This window comes from Pundamilia nyererei, unplaced genomic scaffold (assembly GCF_000239375.1).
Source record: "Pundamilia nyererei isolate P.nyererei 1_Seehausen unplaced genomic scaffold, PunNye1.0 scaffold00056, whole genome shotgun sequence".
Lineage (NCBI taxonomy): Eukaryota > Metazoa > Chordata > Actinopteri > Cichliformes > Cichlidae > Pundamilia > Pundamilia nyererei.
This window is the reverse complement of record NW_005187457.1, coordinates 2,114,304-2,135,790: the sequence shown is the minus strand read 5'-3', so window position 1 is coordinate 2,135,790 and position 21,487 is coordinate 2,114,304. Positions and strand designations below refer to the sequence as shown.

At 40.2% G+C, this 21,487-nt stretch overlaps 2 protein-coding genes across 3 annotated transcripts in view; one reads left to right on the top strand and one right to left on the bottom strand.

Moving 5' to 3' along the window:
• Positions 1-10,369, top strand: part of slc1a6 (solute carrier family 1 member 6) — a 12,306-nt gene extending 1,937 nt beyond the window's left edge. The window contains exons 1-11 of one of the 2 annotated variants that reach the window (XM_005734054.1): positions 2,670-2,797; positions 4,392-4,658; positions 4,760-4,897; positions 5,099-5,306; positions 5,997-6,039; positions 6,244-6,372; positions 6,479-6,663; positions 6,801-7,034; positions 7,190-7,384; positions 8,568-8,702; positions 8,949-10,369. In XM_005734054.1, the coding sequence (XP_005734111.1) occupies positions 4,436-4,658; positions 4,760-4,897; positions 5,099-5,306; positions 5,997-6,039; positions 6,244-6,372; positions 6,479-6,663; positions 6,801-7,034; positions 7,190-7,384; positions 8,568-8,702; positions 8,949-9,147 (1,689 nt within the window). In that variant the 5' untranslated portion in view covers positions 2,670-2,797; positions 4,392-4,435 and the 3' untranslated portion in view covers positions 9,148-10,369. Of the gene's footprint in view, positions 1-2,669; positions 2,798-4,391; positions 4,659-4,759; positions 4,898-5,098; positions 5,307-5,996; positions 6,040-6,243; positions 6,373-6,478; positions 6,664-6,800; positions 7,035-7,189; positions 7,385-8,567; positions 8,703-8,948 lie in introns of those variants that run through there. The other variant, XM_005734053.1, reaches the window with a different exon arrangement.
• A 2,542-nt stretch (positions 10,370-12,911) lies between these two features.
• On the bottom strand, positions 12,912-16,084 carry ccl44 (chemokine (C-C motif) ligand 44). Its single transcript, XM_005734052.2, has 5 exons — positions 15,927-16,084; positions 14,929-15,058; positions 14,172-14,316; positions 13,973-14,053; positions 12,912-13,856 (listed from the first exon to the last, which is right to left on the bottom strand). Exons 1-4 carry the CDS (start codon positions 15,988-15,990, stop codon positions 14,015-14,017), a joined length of 378 nt encoding a protein of 125 aa, XP_005734109.1. The 5' UTR covers positions 15,991-16,084; the 3' UTR covers positions 12,912-13,856; positions 13,973-14,014.
• Positions 16,085-21,487: the final 5,403 nt, after the last annotated feature.

Below are 21,487 nucleotides of genomic sequence, written 5' to 3'. Positions count from 1 at the left end.
TGTGCATGTGACGTGCTTTTGCAGGCTATCCACTAGGTTTTGCAGTTTGCACTAATTGTTTTGGGAAATGCACTAACTGCTGTGCAAATGTTAATGGTGTTCTGAGAAACGCACCAAAGCGACTGAGAAAAACTGTAAACCCTGAAGCAGATGGAATACAGCCGCTGAAGACCACACTGGGTGGGACTCTCGACAGATAAGAAGGGAACTTCACTGTACTCAAATGGCCTCCATAGTCACCAGATATCAGTCCAACAGACCACTTTTGGGATGTGGTGGCATCGGCTGTGTGATGCTATCATGTCAATATGGAGATCTCAGAGAAATGCTTCCAGCATCTTCTTTAATCTCTGCCACAAAGGATTAAAGCAGTCCGGAAGGCAAAAGGGGATCCAGCTACTGTCAAAGAGAAGATTCGACTTCTTTATTGTTGTCTTTCCTGTCTGCACGTTGTTCTACACTGACAGTTTATTGTCTCGAGCTGTGAAGAGTTTGAAATAATTCAACCTTGATGGGAAAAATCAATAGTCCCCTTTGAATCGCTGTGATCTGGACATTTATCATGTACATCACTGTGTCATTTTCTACTGAATGCTGTTTGACATAGAAAGGTTATTGTGTGGAGTGTTGACGATTAGAAATAGGAATGTAGGCAGATTTGTCTGACTTTGATTTGTCACACGCCACAAAATATTGGCTGTGTGTGTGTGTGTGTGTGTGTGTGTGTGTGTGTGTGTGTGTGTGTGTGTGTGTGTGTGTGTATGAGAAGGTCAGGCCATATGAGAGGTCTTTCATGTCTGTCTTGTTATGAAAGCTGAGCTGAGACAAACTCTCCACTCACCTCCGGAAGTTCACACACGCGACATCCTGACCCTCTCGTCCACAGCGGTGAAGCTCTGACGGTTACCTGATTTTAACTGGACTGCTTGACTCAAAGTCTAAAACATGAGTGGTGAGTAGTCAGACAGCTTAAAGGCTTTTTCCGACCGCTACTTTGTGCGATCACGAGAAAAATACCTGCCTTTATTTCTCAATTTCACGGAGAAATTGCTGGGATTGTAATCACGACAGAATAAGACGTGCACCTTGTCTGATTTTAAAGAAAGCTGTCGTGTTTCATCGGCATAAATTAATCAGTGTTTCGAATAGTATCAATGTAGTTTACAAAATATGACAACTGTAATATAACCAGGCAAACTGTGTTTTGCGCTCATGGACATGAATTTCCACCTTTTTTGTGTGAGTGAGAGTAACGTTGTAAGTAATATATTTAATTAGGAAGCATTGTATTTCATGTCAGAAGCAGAAAGTGTGGGGAGACCTCACCATGGCAACCAAGAAAGCGTTAAAAAAGGTGGAAAAATCTGCATTTTTAACCCAAAACGTCGTCTTTTGTACTTGGTGACAATCAGTGCATTAAAGGTTTTGAGCATTTCAAAAACTACCACAGATTGAGACTGTGTTGTATAATAAGTGATAATAATAATAAAGCATTGGAACACGGACTAATTTTAATTTTTTTTTTACATGCTGGGGGTTTCCTGTTTAGTATTCATGAATTATGTCCTGCATTACAAGCTGCTTGACTTTTGCCAGCCATATATCCACCATTAGTTCACGTGTTTTGACAGATTTATTGTTAGTCAGTATTCACTTGGATTTCAGAGTTTAATATTATCTCTTCATTATAATAAATGCCTGATGATTATCTGGGGTTAATGCCCCTTTTATTATGGCATATTTCCTGGTTGTTGAGTTAAGGTTTCAGTGTTTATTTGTCAAAAAAAAATTAAGGCAGCTGGAACTGCAGCTTTTTTACTGAAACTGTGAATGAAACAGGGATTTAAAACAGAAACTCTGCAGTCTTTCTGTTCATTTGCAGCCTGATCAGCATCTGGATATTTTGGGGATTAGGTTTTTGCATGTGAATACTAATGAAGCACAGAGAAGTTTTTAAAAAAAGAAACATTAAGCTGACTCACAGCTGAAAGTTTCTGGTCAGCTCCAGCCTGACAAAATTAGCTCATGCGGTGCAGCTTAAGATCAAACCGCTCTCTCACTGCTTGACTTGTATTGAGGCAGAAAGGAACATTTTGATCATTTAATTGTGTTCATCACAAGATTTATGTAGTAATGCTGTTATATGGTAACCTGTGAACTGCCTTAATGTTCAGCCCTTCGCTGTAGTGCCTTTCCTTCCTTGAGACTTCCTTTTTCATTAGTCTTGCCTTTACTGAGCTTCACGACTGAACATTTTGTTTTTATTCCTACTCTAGTGTGACGCTGTAGAAACTGGCAGCTTCATCCACTCTTATCCATTACACACTAGAATTGGGTTATCAGTCCACTCCAGTCCTCCAGATAGTAGAACATTGTGACCGCGCTACACATTCGTTCAGACATTTACAAACAGCAGGTCTGAATCGTGCTGTGAGAGAACTAAGAAGACGTCCATCTCTTTGCGTGGTTAACTTTTTCTTTTTTACTACATGTAGATTATGTATAGATTGATGCAAACCTTAGAAAATGATTTGAGTAGATTCGGTTTTTGGTTTTCAAAATAAAGTGTTTATCTCTGGGGAAGAATGAAAAAATGATTTTTGTGTGAGGTCAGTGATTATAGTAGATGTGAAGAATAAGCAGATGAGGACACTGCCTGTTTATTACCCGCTCTGTGGGACTTCAAGTTTGTTTGCAGTGGTTGGCTAAGAGGAAACAATGTAGCCTACTTAGATAGGAGGAAGTGCGAGCAGCGTCCATGTGTTACACACACACCGAGAGAGAGAAGGGAAACACGGTAAGACTGAAAAAGCTCGTTATTCATGTTAGTTTTTAGTCTATTTTATATCTCTAAAAGTTGATTCTGTTCATCTAGACGTAGCGTTCCTTCACTGGACTGGTTTCAGTCATTATGCAAATGTACTGTTTGTAAGATTGGGGAAACCTGCAGTCAGTTGGATGAGTGACGAAACGTTTCTCCCACAAAGCGCTACGTCCAGATGAGCAGAATCAACTTTTGGAGATTTATTACCTGGGTGATTGAACACGCATCAAGAAGTCTACTTTATAGCTTTAAGCATAGAAAAAACTGCAAAGCAAGGCTTAAAAAAGACACAGCTCATGTTTGCTTACTCGGTTCAAGACTAAACCAGCACATAGTCCAGCTTTGCTTGTAACTGCAAAACCAGAACTATGCTTGCAGTCTGCTTTTTGTCATAGTGACAGTGTGTATTTTAGAGTTCATGCTCTTGAACGTGTCTTTATTGTTTTTTGACAAATTAGGTAAACAGGCTATTGTACACTATGAGGTCATATTGAAGTGCTCATACATATTTTTGTTAGGAATGCCTTGCTAGTTAGTTGTTCGTGCCTTAGATTTAACAAGAAGCTGTAAACATTTCTCGCAGATTTTGGTTCATATTGTCACGATAGCATCACACGGCTGCTGCAGATTTAGCCCCTGCACACCTGTGATGCGACTCTGCTGCTCCACGATATTTCAAAGGTGCTGTGTTTGACTGAGATCTGGTGATTGTTGAGCACAGTAAAATAAAACGATGTGAGCATAACGAGTCCTTATTTGAGTCATTTCTGCTATCCTATCGGCTCGAGTCTGGACATTCTCCTGTGACCTCTGACCTCTACATGGTATTTTCACCCAGAGAACTTTTTTTTTCTCTTTTTCAAACCATTCTCTGTAAACTCTAGCGATGGAAAATCCCAGCAGACCTCAGTTTCTGCCTATCTGACACCAACAACAATGCCACATCAGAAGTCACATGATTCCCATTTCTTCCCCATTCTGATGCTCAGTTTGAATTTCATCACGCCCCTTTGACCATTTCCACATGCCTAAATGCTTTGAGGTGCTGCCATACGACTGGTTTATTTGCATTAATGAACAGTTAAAGTTGAAGGTGTACCTAACAAAGTGGCAGGTGAGATGCTGAAGAACAGATTAATCCAAACTGGGGCCAATTAATGTTTTGTCCACCAACTGTTTTACCACTAAACTGAACCAAATTATACACAAAAAGGGGATGTTTATTCTCTGAACACTAAAAAAGAAAACTGTGTATTCATAAAACTATTTCAGCTTGGTAATCTTCTCCATCTCAGTTGGCAGTGGTAGGTTACATGGTTCAGGCTTTTTAGTCACTGTGCCACAGCTAGGTCAGGTTTTGATTTGTAATCCTAAACAGGTGCTTCAGTGTTTCACACAGCAGCAGCTGTTTCATCCTGTTTTCTATTTTTTTTTCACCCCGAGCAATTGAGCAACATGCGATGTGTGTGGATATTCTGTGAATGTCTTAAAGCGTGCCGTCCCTCCAGAAACTACACGTGACAAAAACTTCACACTTACCAAATAATTTTTATTATTTTTTTCTTAGTTTCACACGAGACCTGCCTCCTGGACCAGGTGCTGGAGCTTATTATGAACGAGAAGCCCCCCACCAGTGCCAGCCTTTTCCTAAACGAGGACACAGAAAAACCACCCTTACCAGACAGAGTAGACCTGAGGAGGCGCTTACGCAGGGCCATGGAGAGGAGAGCAAGCAGCATGAAGGAGAGGATGAGCTCCGTCAGCAAGGCCAGTGTGAAGGGTTTCCTGAAGAGGAACTTGTTCGTTTTGTTCACCATCGCTGCCGTGGCTCTGGGTGAGTGGAAAGGAACAACAAATGGAGGTTTTTTTTCCACTTGTGCTTTTATATTTGTGCATTTCGATGCTTATTTATTAGTTTATTTATTTATTTGCCAGGTATAATCCTGGGCTTTGCTCTACGCCCCTACAATCTGTCCCTGAGGGAAATCAAGTACTTTTCCTTTCCTGGGGAGCTCCTAATGAGAATGCTGAAGATGCTGGTGCTACCTCTAATTGTCTCCAGTCTGATCACAGGTTAGCTTCTAATGAGCACTTAAAAGCAAATATGTTTTATTTTCCCACACTGCTTCAGCACAGTACTGTCTAGATCCTGAAATGAGAGCAGATATCCTATCGTAGTCTTCAGTATTTACCAGCAAGCTGTTTCTATGATTAATTTAACGTCAAATTCAAACTTTCATCAGTCCACTGAGAAAATAATGTTCTCTGCCTCAGGCATTTCCTCCTTGGACAGTAAAGCATCTGGTAAGATGGGTTTGCACGCAGTGGTCTACTACATGGTGACCACGCTGATTGCTGTGTTTATCGGCATTGTCATCGTCGTCATCATCCAGCCGGGGAAAGGGAACAGGGACAGCCCCGTGGCCAACGGTGGGAATATCGAACCTGTTCAGGCTACTGATGCTTTTCTGGATCTCATCAGGTAACGACTCAGAAACTTGACTCATGTGTTAGGTTACACAGTGTTTCCACAGACAGTCGCAGTTCATATTACGAGAGCAGTCTAACAAGAATGTTAAGAGTTGGATTAATAGATTGATACCACTCTTTTTTATATGAAGCTACTGCCAGTAATCAAATTACTTAGCTCAGGATAACTTCCAAAACACCCAATGATGTTCACACCTCTGTCTTTATAAGGTACAAGCTGTAACCTAACATGCTTGGATGGCAGACATAACAATTGGATGGAGTCAGGCTCTTTCCATTGCTTCCCTTATTTGTTCTGACCGATGCTAAATGGCTGCAGAGCTATACTTAGCCACAGACAGTGTAAAAGATGGGCACAGCCACCATGATGTCACCGATCAGTTAGTGAAGTTTGTTTGAAACTGAGAAACCACAGCACATCACAAGCATCTTTCTGACTTTTAGAATGACAGTGATTTACAAAAATGACTCAATCTTATTTTCAGTGAGACCTGAAACTTGGACTGAGCCCATAAAGTTAGCAGGAACGTGTTTACTGAGGTCAGAGTGAAGCAACTGAGTGCTGTTTTCCCATAGACTACCCCAGGAGTCGCCCCCTGCTGGTTATTAAAATAATTTAGGTTTTAGGCATATTTATTTATGTATATGTGGCTCATTTGATCTTTGCTTTTCTCTATTCTAGGAACATGTTTCCTCCTAATCTGGTAGAAGCCTGCTTCAAGCAGGTAAGCCTTTGTTTTCATCCCAGCCATGGTTCATATCTTCTTCATTATGGAACACTTAATTTCATTTAAAGAAAGAAAATCTCCTTTATCTCTAAATCTTGATCAACAAAAATTTGATAAACATATAGTTTTATTTTCCTAATCTCTATTACATTGCATGTATTGCTATGTAACTACCTTAAAAACATTTCATGTCTGTTGCAGTATAAAACAGTGTACAAGAAGACTGTTCACACCAGAAATGTGACCGTAACCCTGAACCTCACCGACTCGCTCAATGTGACCGATTCCGCCTTGAGCATGAACCTCAGCACGGTGCTGCACACCATACAGGTGGGTGTCTACAAGCACCTTCAGGTATAAGTGCAATACTTTAATCACTATGAAAAAGAAAACTACAGTGCGTATTGATTTATGTGTAAAACGTTTTCAACCACAGGAGACTGTGGAGGAGGTCGTCCCTGTGTCTGGCTCCTCGAGCGGAGTAAACGCTCTGGGTCTGGTGGTGTTTTCCATGTGCTTCGGTCTGGTCATTGGCAACATGAAACAGCAGGGCCAGGCTCTTAGAGAATTCTTTGACTGCCTGAATGAAGCCATCATGAGGCTGGTGGCCATCATCATCTGGTTAGTAAAAACCCAGCATCCACACCATATGAAGATTCTGAGTAGACTTAACTGAAGAAAACTCTCCCTTTAGTCTATAAAAGCAACTAACCCAATAAAATTACCATTATAGTAAAACAATGTTTCCAAACTTGCAGGTATGCTCCAGTAGGTATCCTGTTTCTGATTGCTGGGAAGATTGTGGAGATGAAGGATCTGGCAGAAGTGGGTAGTCAGCTTGGGATGTACACTGTGTCGGTCATCGTGGGTCTTCTCATCCACGGCCTCTTTGTCCTGCCAATGCTTTATTTCCTGGTAACCAGGAAGAATCCTTACAGCTTCATTGGCGGCCTGCTGCAGGCACTGATCACTGCTCTGGGAACCTCCTCCAGGTTAGCTTCTGCATAATTCAAACATTGTTATTCATTCATTCTGAATCTCATCATAAGAAGCACTGCATTACTTCCTTTGTGTTTAGCAGCATTAAAGGCCAGTCTCTGCTTGTGTTTATGGTAATGCTAACATGTCTCACCCTGTCTGCTTCAAGCTCTGCTACCCTGCCCATCACCTTCCGCTGCCTTGAAGAAAACAACCACGTGGATAAACGAGTGACGCGTTTTGTCCTTCCCGTTGGAGCAACCATTAACATGGATGGCACCGCCCTCTACGAAGCAGTGGCAGCTATCTTTATTGCTCAAGTTAATGGCATGGAGCTAAACTTTGGTCAGATTCTCACCATCAGGTAACAGTACTTTGGTTTGCTAGTACTCACCTGAGCCCTCTCTTTCCTCCCAGAAGATGGGCAACCTGTGGTCATAAAGAGATGATCGCTCTCTCTACTCTCCGACTGTCACAGCAGAAACTAAGACTGATCAGACCAGGCAACATTTTTCCAATCTTCTATTGTCCAACATTGGTGCTACAACTTGTAGCCACAGTTTCCTGCTGCTAGCTGTCAGAGGTGGCGTAGGTGTGTGTGGTGTGTTGCTGCTGTAGACCCTTTCTACATTCCTAAACACACAGGGTTGCTGCCATGTGACTGGCCGATTAGATACTTGCTTTAAAAGCCATTGAACAAGTGTATCTAATAAAGTGGCCAGTAGGTTTAAATACCTACTACTGCTTTTGGCTGTTCCATTTTTCACGAGAGGTTGCCATAACGAGCAGCTCTGTATATTTAAACTAGCAAATATTTACTGAGGATGGCCTTCCTACTGCAACCCACCAAGGGCTTTGTGTCTGCCCTGGGATCAAATCAGGGCTCCGGTGTGTAAACTGCCACACTATTACAAATAAAATACTCAAAGTTCACTCAGCAAAATGAGAAAATAAAGTCTTTAGATTGAGTTCAGTCACTTGAAATTGCTGAGATTTTAGCTTCAATACAATTTTAAAAATTATAACTGGTATGCTAGAATATCCATACGGTGTTTACGAAGGAGGTGCTAATCTATAGACTATGTGTGTAAACATGCTTAATTCTGCTGCTAAGTTGGTCATTTTAACATAGTAGCCTATGGAAATATTTTGCATCAAACCTCTAGTGTCCATTTAAGGAACTGCAGTTTCTGGCACTTCCATGCTGTCCCCTATATACAACACATACGCAAATACAGAACAAGGTAAACGCGTGAGATAGGGATTTGCTCCAGCTTACTCCTCTTTCTGATCACACTTTTTATTACTAGATAGGGAAATGAGAGGTTAATAAACATGTAAACATATATTAAAAGTGTGTTTCTGCTATTATTATTATTAGACAAAAATGTGTAATACATTTTAAATAACATATGGTAGAGACAGTATTCCTCGTGTGCTTTTATCACACTCTACTACACCCACCAGCAGTGCACATGTGCTGTTTGTTTGTTTCCTTTTATTAAATGCATTCACTCGCCTCTCCATCCCTCCCACCGCCCACTCAGTATCACAGCAACGGCTGCCAGCATCGGAGCAGCAGGCATTCCTCAGGCTGGCCTGGTTACCATGGTGATTGTATTGACATCGGTGGGACTGCCCACGGAGGACATAACGCTGATCATCGCTGTGGATTGGTTCCTGTGAGTTCCCACTAAATGTCAGCTTGATGGGGATTGGTCTGGGATTGTGCCAGCTTAAATGTCATTGTAAAGCTTCAGAGAGCCCAGAGGTCCCACAACTACAAAGGTTATCGATGCATAATGCAGAGTGATGGATAAGAGAGCCTGCAACTGTTTTCATAGCATCCATCCATCCATTTTCTTCCACTTATATATGCAGTCATTTTTTAGTCTTTCTCACTTATTCTCTCTCTCTCGTGACTCCAGGGACCGTTTGCGTACTACCACGAATGTTCTCGGCGACTCCCTCGGGGCCGGCATCGTGGAGCACCTTTCCCGCAAAGAGCTGCAGAATCAGGACGCCGAGGTGCGCAACTCTGTAATCGAGGAGAACGAGAAACCCTATCAGCTCATTTGCCAGGACAATGACATAGTCAATCATCTCAACAGCGAGACCACAATGTGAAGGCGAGGGAAGCACATGAAACGGCGTGAACATACAGAAGCATTAGCGTGATGCAGTGATGGAGAACATGATAGCCAATGCTTGAGGTTCACATCTTTCCCTCAAATACAAAAGCTTATCTGGGAAATACGACACAGTGACGCCTGTCCTGGGACAGCTTGATGACAGAAACTAATGTTCACGTGTTGTTTAGGAGCATCCTGTGATTTTTTTTATTTTTTATTTTTGAAATACAGTTCAAAGCCATCAAATAATCTCACTTTCAAGCTTGAAAACACAGCATTATTAGAGAAACAACACCATTCATAATGTAAACCAGCTTATTTTTTCAGTCTTGTGAATTTATTCTTTAGACTTCGCCCAGTTCTTCTGCATGACTAAACATTGTCCACTGCAAACATCCATTTTTGTCATTCTAATAATGACTACCTCTAATAGGACTTAGATGTGGGATTTCCACAGCACTACACAAAAATAAAGCTGGATGTAAATACACGAGCAGCAGTATTGTTTCCTTCCTCTTTTAAGTGTGCTTACACGATTTAATCGTAAAACTGTGACTGTTAAACACTGGATACAAGTGAAAAAGAAAACTTTTACTCCTTTGTTTTATTTAGTTGATATATTTTAAATGACTTTATAGACTGTTCCCCACCCCCAGTGCTTTCTTATGGATATTGGTGTGTATTTCTTGTATTTATTTGGTGCTATATGGGCACAGTACTGCAATGCTAAAGGAGTAATTAAACAGAAATAGCTGCAATACTGAAGGTGTTCATATTCTGTTTCTTTTTTCCTCCTGTTGATGGGAACAGTGTTTTTTAAACATTAGTACACTATTACACCAATCGGTCTGTGTTTTCTGCATTATATGTTATTATCTACTCAACATGTAATTGGATTTTTGGTATATTTTGATTGAAATGTTGCTGGTTACTTTACAGTTGATGGTTTTGTGAAAAAGTGCAGTGAAGAAACTTGGTGAATGCTTTTGAGAACCTACACAGTTGTTTCAGTGTTGTGCATAATTATAAAAGTGATGGTGTGAATACACGTGTCTGATTTTGTACCAGTTCATGCCCATTAAGAGGTCTCGAGTTTTTGTTTGCAGGTTAGAGTTTTGTTGCTTTAAGTTATTTCAGTAGAATTGTTATTTCTGATGAAGGAGCAGCTCAACATGTTGATGGACAGCGTGTGAAAAAACATGATAAATAAATGTCTCAGGAACTGAAATGAACTGTGATTCTCATTATTGTGATTGTGGCTACCCCTTGTGGAAGATATTCTCTCCTCCAGACACTCTCAGCTGCTCTCTTAGAGAAAACAGTGGGTCAAATGTTATATGAAAAACAAATTTCACATATGGATGAGGTGAATTCTTCTTTTTTATTACGAACATTTCATCTAAGTTTGAAATCCTTTTATATAAAAGCTAATAGTTAGGTTAACCCTGGCTGTGCTGCTGTAAGCACTACAGATATGTCACTACTGGATGTGATAGGGAAACCAGAATATTTAATCAGAAATAAAATCAGTTTAGAAAACTGTTTACAAAACACAACACACAATTTACTGCTTTTTCTTTAGTACAAATAATAACAGCACTATTTACATAGTTTAATATAGGACAAGTTGTATAAAAGTATATAAATAAGTATATATATATATATCTAAAGTATATCTAAAGTACCTAAAATAAATATTCTCATTATGTATAATGACTCATAAACAATGAGTCATAAACATAATGAAACAGCAATTCATTATTATCTTATTTTAAAGTTACATTGTGTAAAATCTCACCACTAGATGTCAGTAGATTGCAGATTGCAGTCAAATGTATTCTGTTTTCTTAGCGATCCCAAGTGTACAATCCTACCTACGGTGGCTCCTGTTTATATGTAGTGACTGTAGGGTTTCAGTCCACTGTTTACCGCAGCTGTCAATATGCGTCCATGTTATTTCACTCTGGAGGAGGCTGTAAAACTTTGTTAAAGGAGTCCAATATGAGTCAGTGAGTCAGGTAAACTCACTTCTGACCAATGGCAACAATACCAAGGAGAGATTTTGAGGATATTCTTAACTCTTGCCTGTTCTGTTAGTTTTAGTGTAGTTAGACTAAATCTGGTGAGAGTTGCTCCACATGTTTTACAAAAGCTCTTATATTTCCTTTTCCTGTTTTCCTTTTTGTTGCGTTTTCATGAGAGGTAGTGGTACTGTTTCTTGATGGCAGCTCAAATGTGTGGATCTAATCTTATAAGGAGATTACCTCTGATTGGATCTCCCGAATATTTTCATGTCATTGTCATTCGTTTTATTGATGTCAGTACATTTTATCATAGTTTTGTCCTCATGCCTTAGTTTTTATCTTGTTTTTGTCTGAAAAAAGAGATTGTGGGCAAAAACTATGACAAAAGTTATTGGTCTGCAAAATTAACACTTGTGCAGGCACAAATTAAAACTGTTGCCAACTTCTATATTTAACGGATTAATTCTAAGTTTATGAAAATGCAATTTGTTGGGAGATGTAATTACACATACTTATCTTTCTATCATTTTTCAATCATAATCTCCTTTTTCCAATTAAATAAAACCTCAAAAACGACTTGCTGTAGCTTCAATGTTGTAGCTGTTTATGATAATTACTTCTGTTACTCATAGGCAGTGTTGGGGAGTAACGGAATACATGTACCGCGGTTACGTATTTAAAATACAAAATATGAGTAACTGTATTCCGTTACAGGTAGCGTTTAAAAAGGTGGTATTCAGAATACAGTAACTTTGTTGAAATAAATGGATTACACGGCGGTACTTTTGTTTGACAGCCATGTTCTGTTGTTCCAGGCGGCAGCGTTACGGTTGCCATGGTTACAGGGTGACGCTCTCTCTGTGTTTCCTGGGTGAGAGAGGCCTTTTTGTTGTTGTTGTGCTAAGCTAATAGGCAGAATGCTACAGGATGTAGCATCATGGGCAGTGTAGTCCGTGCTGCAGGGAGAATGGACTGCCGTACCCGTTATGTGTCTGTGAGCGAGGGAGGGAGAAAAAGGAAAAGTAGGAGTTGTCATCAAGCAAAAACGGGAGCTGGAAGCATGTAAATATAATAATAACCACTGCAGCCAAGAAGAGTGCCTGACGAGCCCAGGTGTAAGTACGCTCTTAAGACTCGACTGTACGCTGTGTTGGTGTTTTCCTCCGAAACAATAAGTTCCGTTGGAGCAGCCTTTCAACGCCTCTCTCTGTCTCTCGCAAGCAAAGTTGACCCACACAACAAAGTAAAGCTATTTTTCGGCTACGAGCCCGACACGGACCCCACTGTATTAGCCAGAGGTCCTTTACTACGGTTCGGAGCCGCGGACCTTCAGTAACAGTAATAAATCACAGCAATAGTACATTCACGTAGTTGTAAACAGCATGATAATATATTAAGTAATCCAGCGTATTAAGAATACGTTACTCTCATCGAGTAACGTAACGGAATACGTTACAGAATACATTTTGGGGCATGTATTCTGTAATCTGTAATGGAATACATTTTAAAAGTAACCTTCCCAACACTGCTCATAGGGAGTCATTTGATTGTTTTCTCTGTATTACTGTAGGGTCTTTACCTTTAAAACACTTGATGTTATATAAATAAAAGTGAATGTCTGTGCAGTTGTGAGAGATTTTACTCTTTTTTGTTTGACTTTGAGCTACATCAGTAGCACGCTGTAGAAAGCGATGCGCTAACATCTCAAGATTGAAAAAAGACGCTGCAGCCCTTCTAGTTATTATTTCTGATTTATTTATAAAATTGTTCACTCGAGATGCTGTGTTTTAACATATAGTGCATTCTCCTACGATGCAATGCTTGTGTGTTTCGCACACAGTCGAGCCCTCTAAGTTTTAACAGCCTGGCCATGTGGTGAACTGAATCATGAACACTTTGGCATAGTTTAGTGACAAACTATTGTTTAAATGTAGAAATGTAAACTCCAAATAGATACTTAAATCTGTCGCTGATGCCTGAGGGCCTAGTGTTAGAGTCACATTTCATACAGGACTTTACAAACACGCAATATACAAAATGGACAAAATATTAGGAACATTTGCTCTTGAGCTATAGTGAAGGTTGCATCCAGGTGAAACATTCACTCTGAGTCAACTGTGATTTTTTTTTTTTTATAAACAGTCAAATATAGCCTGAAAAAGGAGTTGTAAACCATACCACTGGAGACATGTTATCTCAATATTCTGCACGCTCAGTGTACCGTAACCAAACCCCATCTACTTTACTGTATGAAGTGTCATTACACATTTAAGGTATACAAGTCACAAATAACCATAAGAGTATCTTGGTGATATACAATATTCATATCACTGCTCATTTCATTACATCTGTTTCACTGATTTCACATCAGCCAGGAGTGGTTATGCTTTTTTATAGAGGGAGACACTTTCAGGCAGTCTCTGGCAAATAACAGTATAAGCCATTTTAAAAAAAATCTTTGCAACATATCTTACAAATAACACCCCCTTTGTTGAGAATGTTCCAGCCACATACTGGGAATATTTCAAGCAGAGTTCATTCATAAATATCTAAATATGTATTGCTGCCCAGGTCCAGTCCCAGGGAGACAGGTAGTGTAGATAGAGAGAGAGACACGATGATTGGAGAGTCAGCGAGCTTTGACATGTAAAGATGACAAGCTGCTGAAAGTTTACTTGGCCTGCAGAAACACAGGAAGACAGCTCAAAATCCCAGATGAGACTTTTAGAGATTTACTTTACATATAGCCTACATACCAAGTTTATATGAGTAATAACATACGGAAAAGAGCCTTACTTATGACTACAACTTTTCCTCCATATTTCCTCCATCGCTCCATCACTCCACACTGAGAACCACCAAGTGGTCCTTCTTGACCTGAAGACATGGAAATTATGACTTTGCAACACTCCTCAGTTTCACTTCATCAAGCTGCCTTTATTACATCTCAGGTGTAGAATACAGTAAAGTAGCCGTGTAACAGACTGCGTCTCACCTCTGACATGACAGGAAGGTTGTCAGAAAGGAACCATTTGGTTCGGCGGGCCTTGTCTCTCTGTCTCTGGATGAGCTTTCTTAGCAACCTCTTTACCTTTCGGTCTCTGGGGTCTGCACACTTCACCGCCTTCTTCGTGTACAGTCTTTGAAAGACAAATGCAAATTATGTGCAGAAGTTGCAGGATGACAGTACAAGGATGTGCTGAAGACTCGAGACAAAGGATGGAAACACACCGATTTGAATGTGCTGCAGTAAGAAGGAGAAGATCATGCTGAGCTCTACAAAGGTATTTGCCAGCTATAGCCCAAATTAAAATGAATATTTATATACTATAAGATGATAAAGAGGGAATTTTGTATTTCCCCCTCTAGTATAACGAAGAACAAATTTCGATCAAACTGAAAAAGCAAGCTCTTCATTCCCCAGCTTCATCAGATTTCCCTGACCTGCTGGAAACAATAGGTATCACAATGTAGTTTACTTAAATAAACCCTGCTGTTCTGACTGACTGACTGGCTGCAGCAGGGCTCAGCTGGCTCAGAAGGTATTTTCAGATGGCTTGTTATTCCCACATATTTCCTTTTTCACTTCCCTGGCAATTACAGCTCTAAGCCCTGCCATAACAACATGACCTGGAAAGATGACAATGCCTCTCAGCCCAAGCTCTGCCCTCCTCTAACGAGAGGCATATTTTCCATTCCTGCAGATTGCTGTGTGCTCTTTAGCTCCAGGAGTGGATAGTTGAAATACTTGCATGATGGCTTGTATACTGCAGTCGGGCCCCTCGGTCTGCACCTCAAACCGCAACACATCTTTGGTACGCACCTTGCCGTGGGAGTATAGCATGCAGCACTGGACATCGTTCTTCATCTGCACACCTATGGCTAGGAAATAACACGGACAAAGGAAGACAAATGAGTCACTGAAACGAAAGCAGAGTGCCAGAATGATGCTGAACTTTCAGGTGTTTCACATCATTGAATAGATTTCACATTCAATTACTTTTTTGTGAAAACGGGATGCTAATGCAGCATCACGCCAGGCAGAAAAGTTTCAAATAATAGAAATTATTGCAGATTATCAGACCCTAAATCTGAGCGTTCATATTTATAGTTTTTCAGCACTGTCAAGTCCCTGTTCTGATATTAGCAAAGACCGAAGCAGAGTATTTTGCACATGCCCCACATATACGCAGAGTCACATATGGACACACACTAGAATGCCAGAGGAATTATAATGGCATCCCGTTGTGCTGAGAAACATACGAGCATGCCAGTGAAACGGGAGAAAGTGGTAGAAAAAGCGAGGTGTTTGTGTGTAAGGAATGCCATGATGTCCCTTCATCCAAATCTGTAAACAACTGAAAGTGTGATGTGAGGCAGCAGGAGCAAAATAGGACAGTGCTGCTTTGTAATGCCACAAATGATTTTGAAGCCATCCTCAGCCACATCAGTGCACTTCCAGCGCTTTGACTACATTTCAGAAAACAGACAAGACTACACGATCACGCGAACTGAGCCCTGACACAGTTGCTGTCTTTTCTCCATGTGTGTGTGTGTGTGTGTGATGTGATTTCTGCTCCTCTGTTTACATCCATGCCTCCCTCCCTGCTGCTCCTGCTGCTGCTATTCCTCTTTCCCTCTTCTTTCCTTTTCTGTCTTCGCCATCACCGTCTATGCTAGAGTGTCCACCTGCAGGGTGCATGCAAGCCATGCAACACACACACACATAGAAAGTATGGTTATGTCCTACCTTCTACAGATGCCAAGAGGATAACAGTCAGAGAGATAACAGTCAACATCTGCAGCATGAACATGATGAGGCTGGCAGAGGAGGAGAGGAGAGGAGGATAATCTACTCTGTCACCTCTCCCTCTATGGCTGCCTCTCTTATACTACTCCCTCCCTCTCTTTATACCTCCCTGCCCATCTCTCACTCACTTTTACCACCTCTCTTTTTTGTCTTACTGTCTTTCCCTCCCACCGTCTGTTTATCCATTTTCATTCTTATGCTCAACTAACTCCCTCCTTCTTTTTCTTTCACATTCATCTCACCTCTCCCTCATTTCTCCCTTTCAGTCTCCTCACTCAAGATGCCAGGCCTGATTTATTTCATTTAGGGTGTTAAATTACTCCTTCATTCTTTTTTCCTTTGCTTTCCTGCATTTTTCTCATTGAGAACCAAAATAGATAAAAGGCGAGTTATCAAGAAGTATTCAACATGCAGCATTTATGTTAATTCCCATGATAAATCCAGTTATTTGGCTTTTTTTCATTTCCAAATAACAAAATGAATGTAAAATGGTTTGCAGCTGTACGGGCTGTAGGGGAAGCGGTAGTATCTGAACTTTATCTGGATCATTCTTACCACAGAGTTTTCTGTCTGCCTCCTTTAGTATATCTTTATCCTGATGTTAATATGAGTGATTGCTTTAAAAATGTCTCTTTCAGTTGTAATTTTAAATGGTAATAAATGTTATTCATGTAACATTTTACAATAGATCAAAAAGTCTGAGACAGATTCATGAAATCTATTTTTTTTAGATACATTTTATGCTCCTTTAACTCTTTAAAGCCAAGTTTTTGTGAGTTATTCAGATATCATCAGTGTGATTTTTTTCCTTCAAAAACTGAAATACAAAAAAATGTCTGATGTAGCAAATCTGATACAAATATCTTATTACTTTTTTGCCATCAGAAGGTTCATTAAACACAAAACATTATGATATTTCATGGTTCAGGCTTTAAAGGCTTAAACTGCTACATAAAAGAATAAAGTTTTCTCATTTAACATGCTTAATATCCCTTTATCTGCTCATTTTGAGCTCCTTGGCCTCTTACACTGTTAATTTTCATGTTAACGTTACGTTTCTATGCTAATGATGCACTGCTGTAAGCAGTCATTCAAAAAGTAAACAAAGGGCTAGCACCTTTGTTGGTGGAATACAGATGGTAAGTGGCAGCCACATGCTGCTTGTCAAATGCACTTGCTAACTGATTATCAGAAAGTGTGAGCACCTTTATAAAAGCTGAAGCTTTAGAGGTTCTGTTTGGAGTCAGATGTGCAAAAATCCCAAGAGCTACATCTCAGACTCTACAGGCCTCAGTAAGCATGTTAGATGTTAAACTTTATGGTAGTACAATTAGAAAAACACTAAACAACCATAGCTTGTTTCTAAGGGTTGCTAGGAAACAGTCTCCTCCATTCAAAACGAACATAGCAGCACAGCTTAATTTTTGTGAAATTACATCTAAACAAACCACAAGACTTCTGAAACAGTGTTCTTTCCACAGATGAGGACACGGTTTTGGCCATAGTGCCACATTTGGCCAAAACCAAACACAGGCTGTCAGCATGAACACCTCATACTTTCAGCTTGTTTTGCAGCCACAGGACCTGAACACCTTACGGTCATTGAGTTGACTCCAAAGTCCTCTGTATACCAAAGCAACCCAGAGTTACATGTAAGGCCATCTGTTCAACAGCTAAAGCTTGGCCCAAAGTCGGGTCACGCAAGCAGGACAATGATCCCGAGCACAGCAGCAAATTTACAACTGAAAAACAAAAGAACGTTGCAGTGGCTCAGTCAAAGTCCAGACCTTCGTAGAAAATCTGGCAACAATGTGAAACCAATCTGAGGCCTTTTAATTCTAGTCTGGTTTTCTTACTATAATTTCGTTTGCATGCCTTGGCTCATGCTGATGCAAACTTGTCACCAAGTAAATGTTATAAATTTACCTAATAAAGTAACTCAGATGTTTGAAAATATGCCCTAAATGGTTTTGTAGTCTCTCCTTTTCTAACCATAAATCATTATAAAACATTGTTTCATTTATTTTGTTTCATTAACCAAACACCACACGAATACGCTGGAGGCACTATGTTAGCACACTCACATCCATTACAGGGAGACTTCAACAGAAAACAACATCAGGATCTAATTATACAGACAGGAACTAGAGAAACTGATGTAGGCCTGCATCTGTCTCAGGAAGGTATTCCTTTGAACTGGCCCTATGATCGAGAAAAATGACAAACACACTTTGTCAAAGTCTGATTAGGCTGCCAGCAACATTGTATAAAGTGATCAATCAAAGGCTGGATTAGGTGTGACAGATGCACAAATATTCCCACATCATAGGGCTGAAGGCACTTAACGTGCCTGGAAAACGAATAACTTATTAAGAAGAATTATAGCTCTTATAGGTGTGGTACACAATAAGTGATAATACACAGACAATATATCACAGCTATCATATTTAAAGAATGTTTTTGGACTCGTGCAAGCCTAGAAATTGAAATTCATAGTTGGCATCATCCGCTGTGTGAAAATTTATGTGAAAATAAATTGTAGTGATCATTTCTAGGTGTGTGTGGAGTTACTCTGTTACACCGTTAAGGAAATATCACCTGTTTGTTCAAAAGCTATCACGTCATACCCAGGCTGACAACTAACATGGAGCGCGTATGTCAAAGAGAAACGTAGCGGGGTCTCATGACTGTGCTTTACTCTGATCCGCTGTGGCAAGTTATTCGTGTTGGATTGACACCAACGTCTGACATTCATAGTTGATGGTTTGGGAAGATGAAAGGACTTCAGTTGACATGGTGCCTTGCTATTTAGGTTTGGCCATGTATCTGCAGGGAGAAACATGAAGTATCATCAAACAAAGCTGACACAGGAATGTAATGTACATTGTTCTCATTCTGCGCTGACAAGGCTTAAAAAACTGTTTGGGTGAATCTGGTAGAAAAGAGCCGTTAAATAATTATATGGATATTTTAAGGGGGTAAAGGTGATATTTTCCCTTCTTGTCACACAAATTAAGCTTGCAAATTCAAACCCATCAAACTTCATTACTATAAATACTCTGGATTTACTGTACTTTAGAAAAGAATGCATTAGACAAACTTTCAATATGCTGGCAGGGCAGTGCTGGAACAATGAGTTGCATTTCATGTAGAGAAATATTGCTTTAGACACTAATTTAGCACATATAATGGACACATTTTGTTGGATTTTATTGATGTGGGGCTGTCTAAGTTCCTGTGGCTCAACAGATCTTAAGAAGGAACAAATTATCCTTTGGTTACTGCAACATACCAAGAAATATTCAGACAACATGGCAACAAAATGTCTCCTATGGAACCCTGGATATGAAAATATGCAGACTGTTGACTGAGGGGTGTGTTTGGGGTAAAGCTGTGTACGTGTGTGTGTGCGTGCGCATGTAAAAGAGAGGGGGATTCAAGAATTTGACCCAAGAAATCAGGTTGGAATCTCAGCTGTAAAAACATACCTTCCACATGACTACAGGTCTGCCTGTTAGCCCTACACTTTACGGATATCTCTGCAGTGATTAAATATCTCCTGTCAAGGTGTGGCAACCCAGAAACACGAGGGAAATCAAAAATAAAAATAACAGCAGTGAGCGATCGAGGTGACCAGAGTAATGTTAAGAGCTGGAGTTGTACAGAGGCATAGTTTGACCTCCAAAAGATGATGGAGGGCTCAACCCACTGAACTGGACACACAGTCTTAACAGATCGGACTGTGCTCCCAAAAGGATTTGTAAGGGATAAGATGCAGGGGGGCAAATGCTTGATATAATCTTTGCAAGGCAGCAAACTGGGAGGTGTACAAAACAGACAACAAGCGGTGTGGAATGCAATTTTGAAAACTGAATTAAGCACAGCACATTCTTTTCATTGTTTTTTGTGCTTAAAATACTGAGCAAAAAGTTCCAATGAAATGAGTGCACAAAATTCAAGGACAAGTTATAACCTGCAATTCCTTTTTAAACCTCACCACCATAGGAGAGACCAAAGAGCTGTCTAAGGACATAGGAGACATGATTGCAGAGTGCATATTAATAAATGAAGGAAAGACAGAGTAACTGTCAATCGCCCTCAGGCTGGTACCCCAAGATGTGCATCATCAGTGATCATGGTTCTCAGTTGGAAAAGGGTGGAGTGTTCACTCCAATCCAGAGACAAGTTACTGCCCCCAATGGAGAACTTCAAGAATCTCAAGGTGTCCTTCATAAGTGAGGGAAGACTGGGGCAGGATATTGACAAATGGACTGTTTTGGTGACATCAGTAATGTGAGTGGTATGAAACCTATAGAGAGAGCTGAAGCTTTGTGTAGCTAAGTGATAATCTAGAAAACTTAAGGATTTGTGAAAGATCTATGAAGAGCAGTGGCCAAAAATCCCCACTGAGTGCACACGAACCCGGTGACCAACTACAAGAAACATTTGACAGCTCCGCTTGCCAACAAGAATTAATCCAAGTAATAAATCATATTTTCCAAGCGGATACTTCTTTCCTTCATTTTTTCACAAGTGTTTAAAATTATGACTTAAAAAGGGAGAGAAATACTTATTTCCCCTGCAGCAGCTAAAAATCACGTTGTCAATGCCAGAATGTGGAGAGCATTGCAAAATCCTATGCTTAACCTTGTGATAGAGCTATTGTGCCCATTTTATGGTAATCATTGCATATCTAAATAAAAAGAATGCAAATAAGTGCAATTAAAATTCTTAAAATTGAAAAGAGGTCTTGGCTGTATTAAATGCCACTTTAATTTTACTAGTTTGTTATAAATAAGCTTTAAAAAGCCAAGGGGTTAAAGCTTATCCCAGCATGCCATTTCCCCCCATTATTATAAAAGCGAATCATTAGGCCAACCGGCCGTGGATTCATATTTCATGTTCTGCTTTGGACACGGGAAAGCTCTGCATTTTATCTTCACATGAGATTTCCTTCATGGAATGTCTTAATCGACTGTGGAAATAAAATTATGCTTCAACATGCGATTATATTTTATTAGAATAGAGCACCGCATGCTCCCCTGTGCCAGTCAGGCATTCCTCTGCAGGGAGTTGACGGGACCCAAATATCTGTGCTTCACACAGCTCTGTTTCATTACCCCCCTCCCCACACCCGAAACACTAAACCTAGAAAATCTGCTTAAACACACTCGAGCATTTATTTTGAAAATCTGCACTACCAAAACTCAAAAGGTCTTGATTGAGCCTGGAGTGAGAAACTGGACACTCTGGATATGTTTAAAAATTGCTGCCAAGAAGAAAAGCACACATCTTATGTCCACAGAGATCCAGACACATTCCTAATGCAAACTCGAGGGTCGCTGTGTTGCACAAGAAATCTGACCTTCAACATTTCACCACTGGCTGCGGTGCGCTCTGTAAGAGTCCAAAACTCAATGTTCCAGCAATGGTAATGACATAATATTTATTCCAAGAGAATTATCTTAGTAATATTTGAAAAAATAAACATCTCACATAAT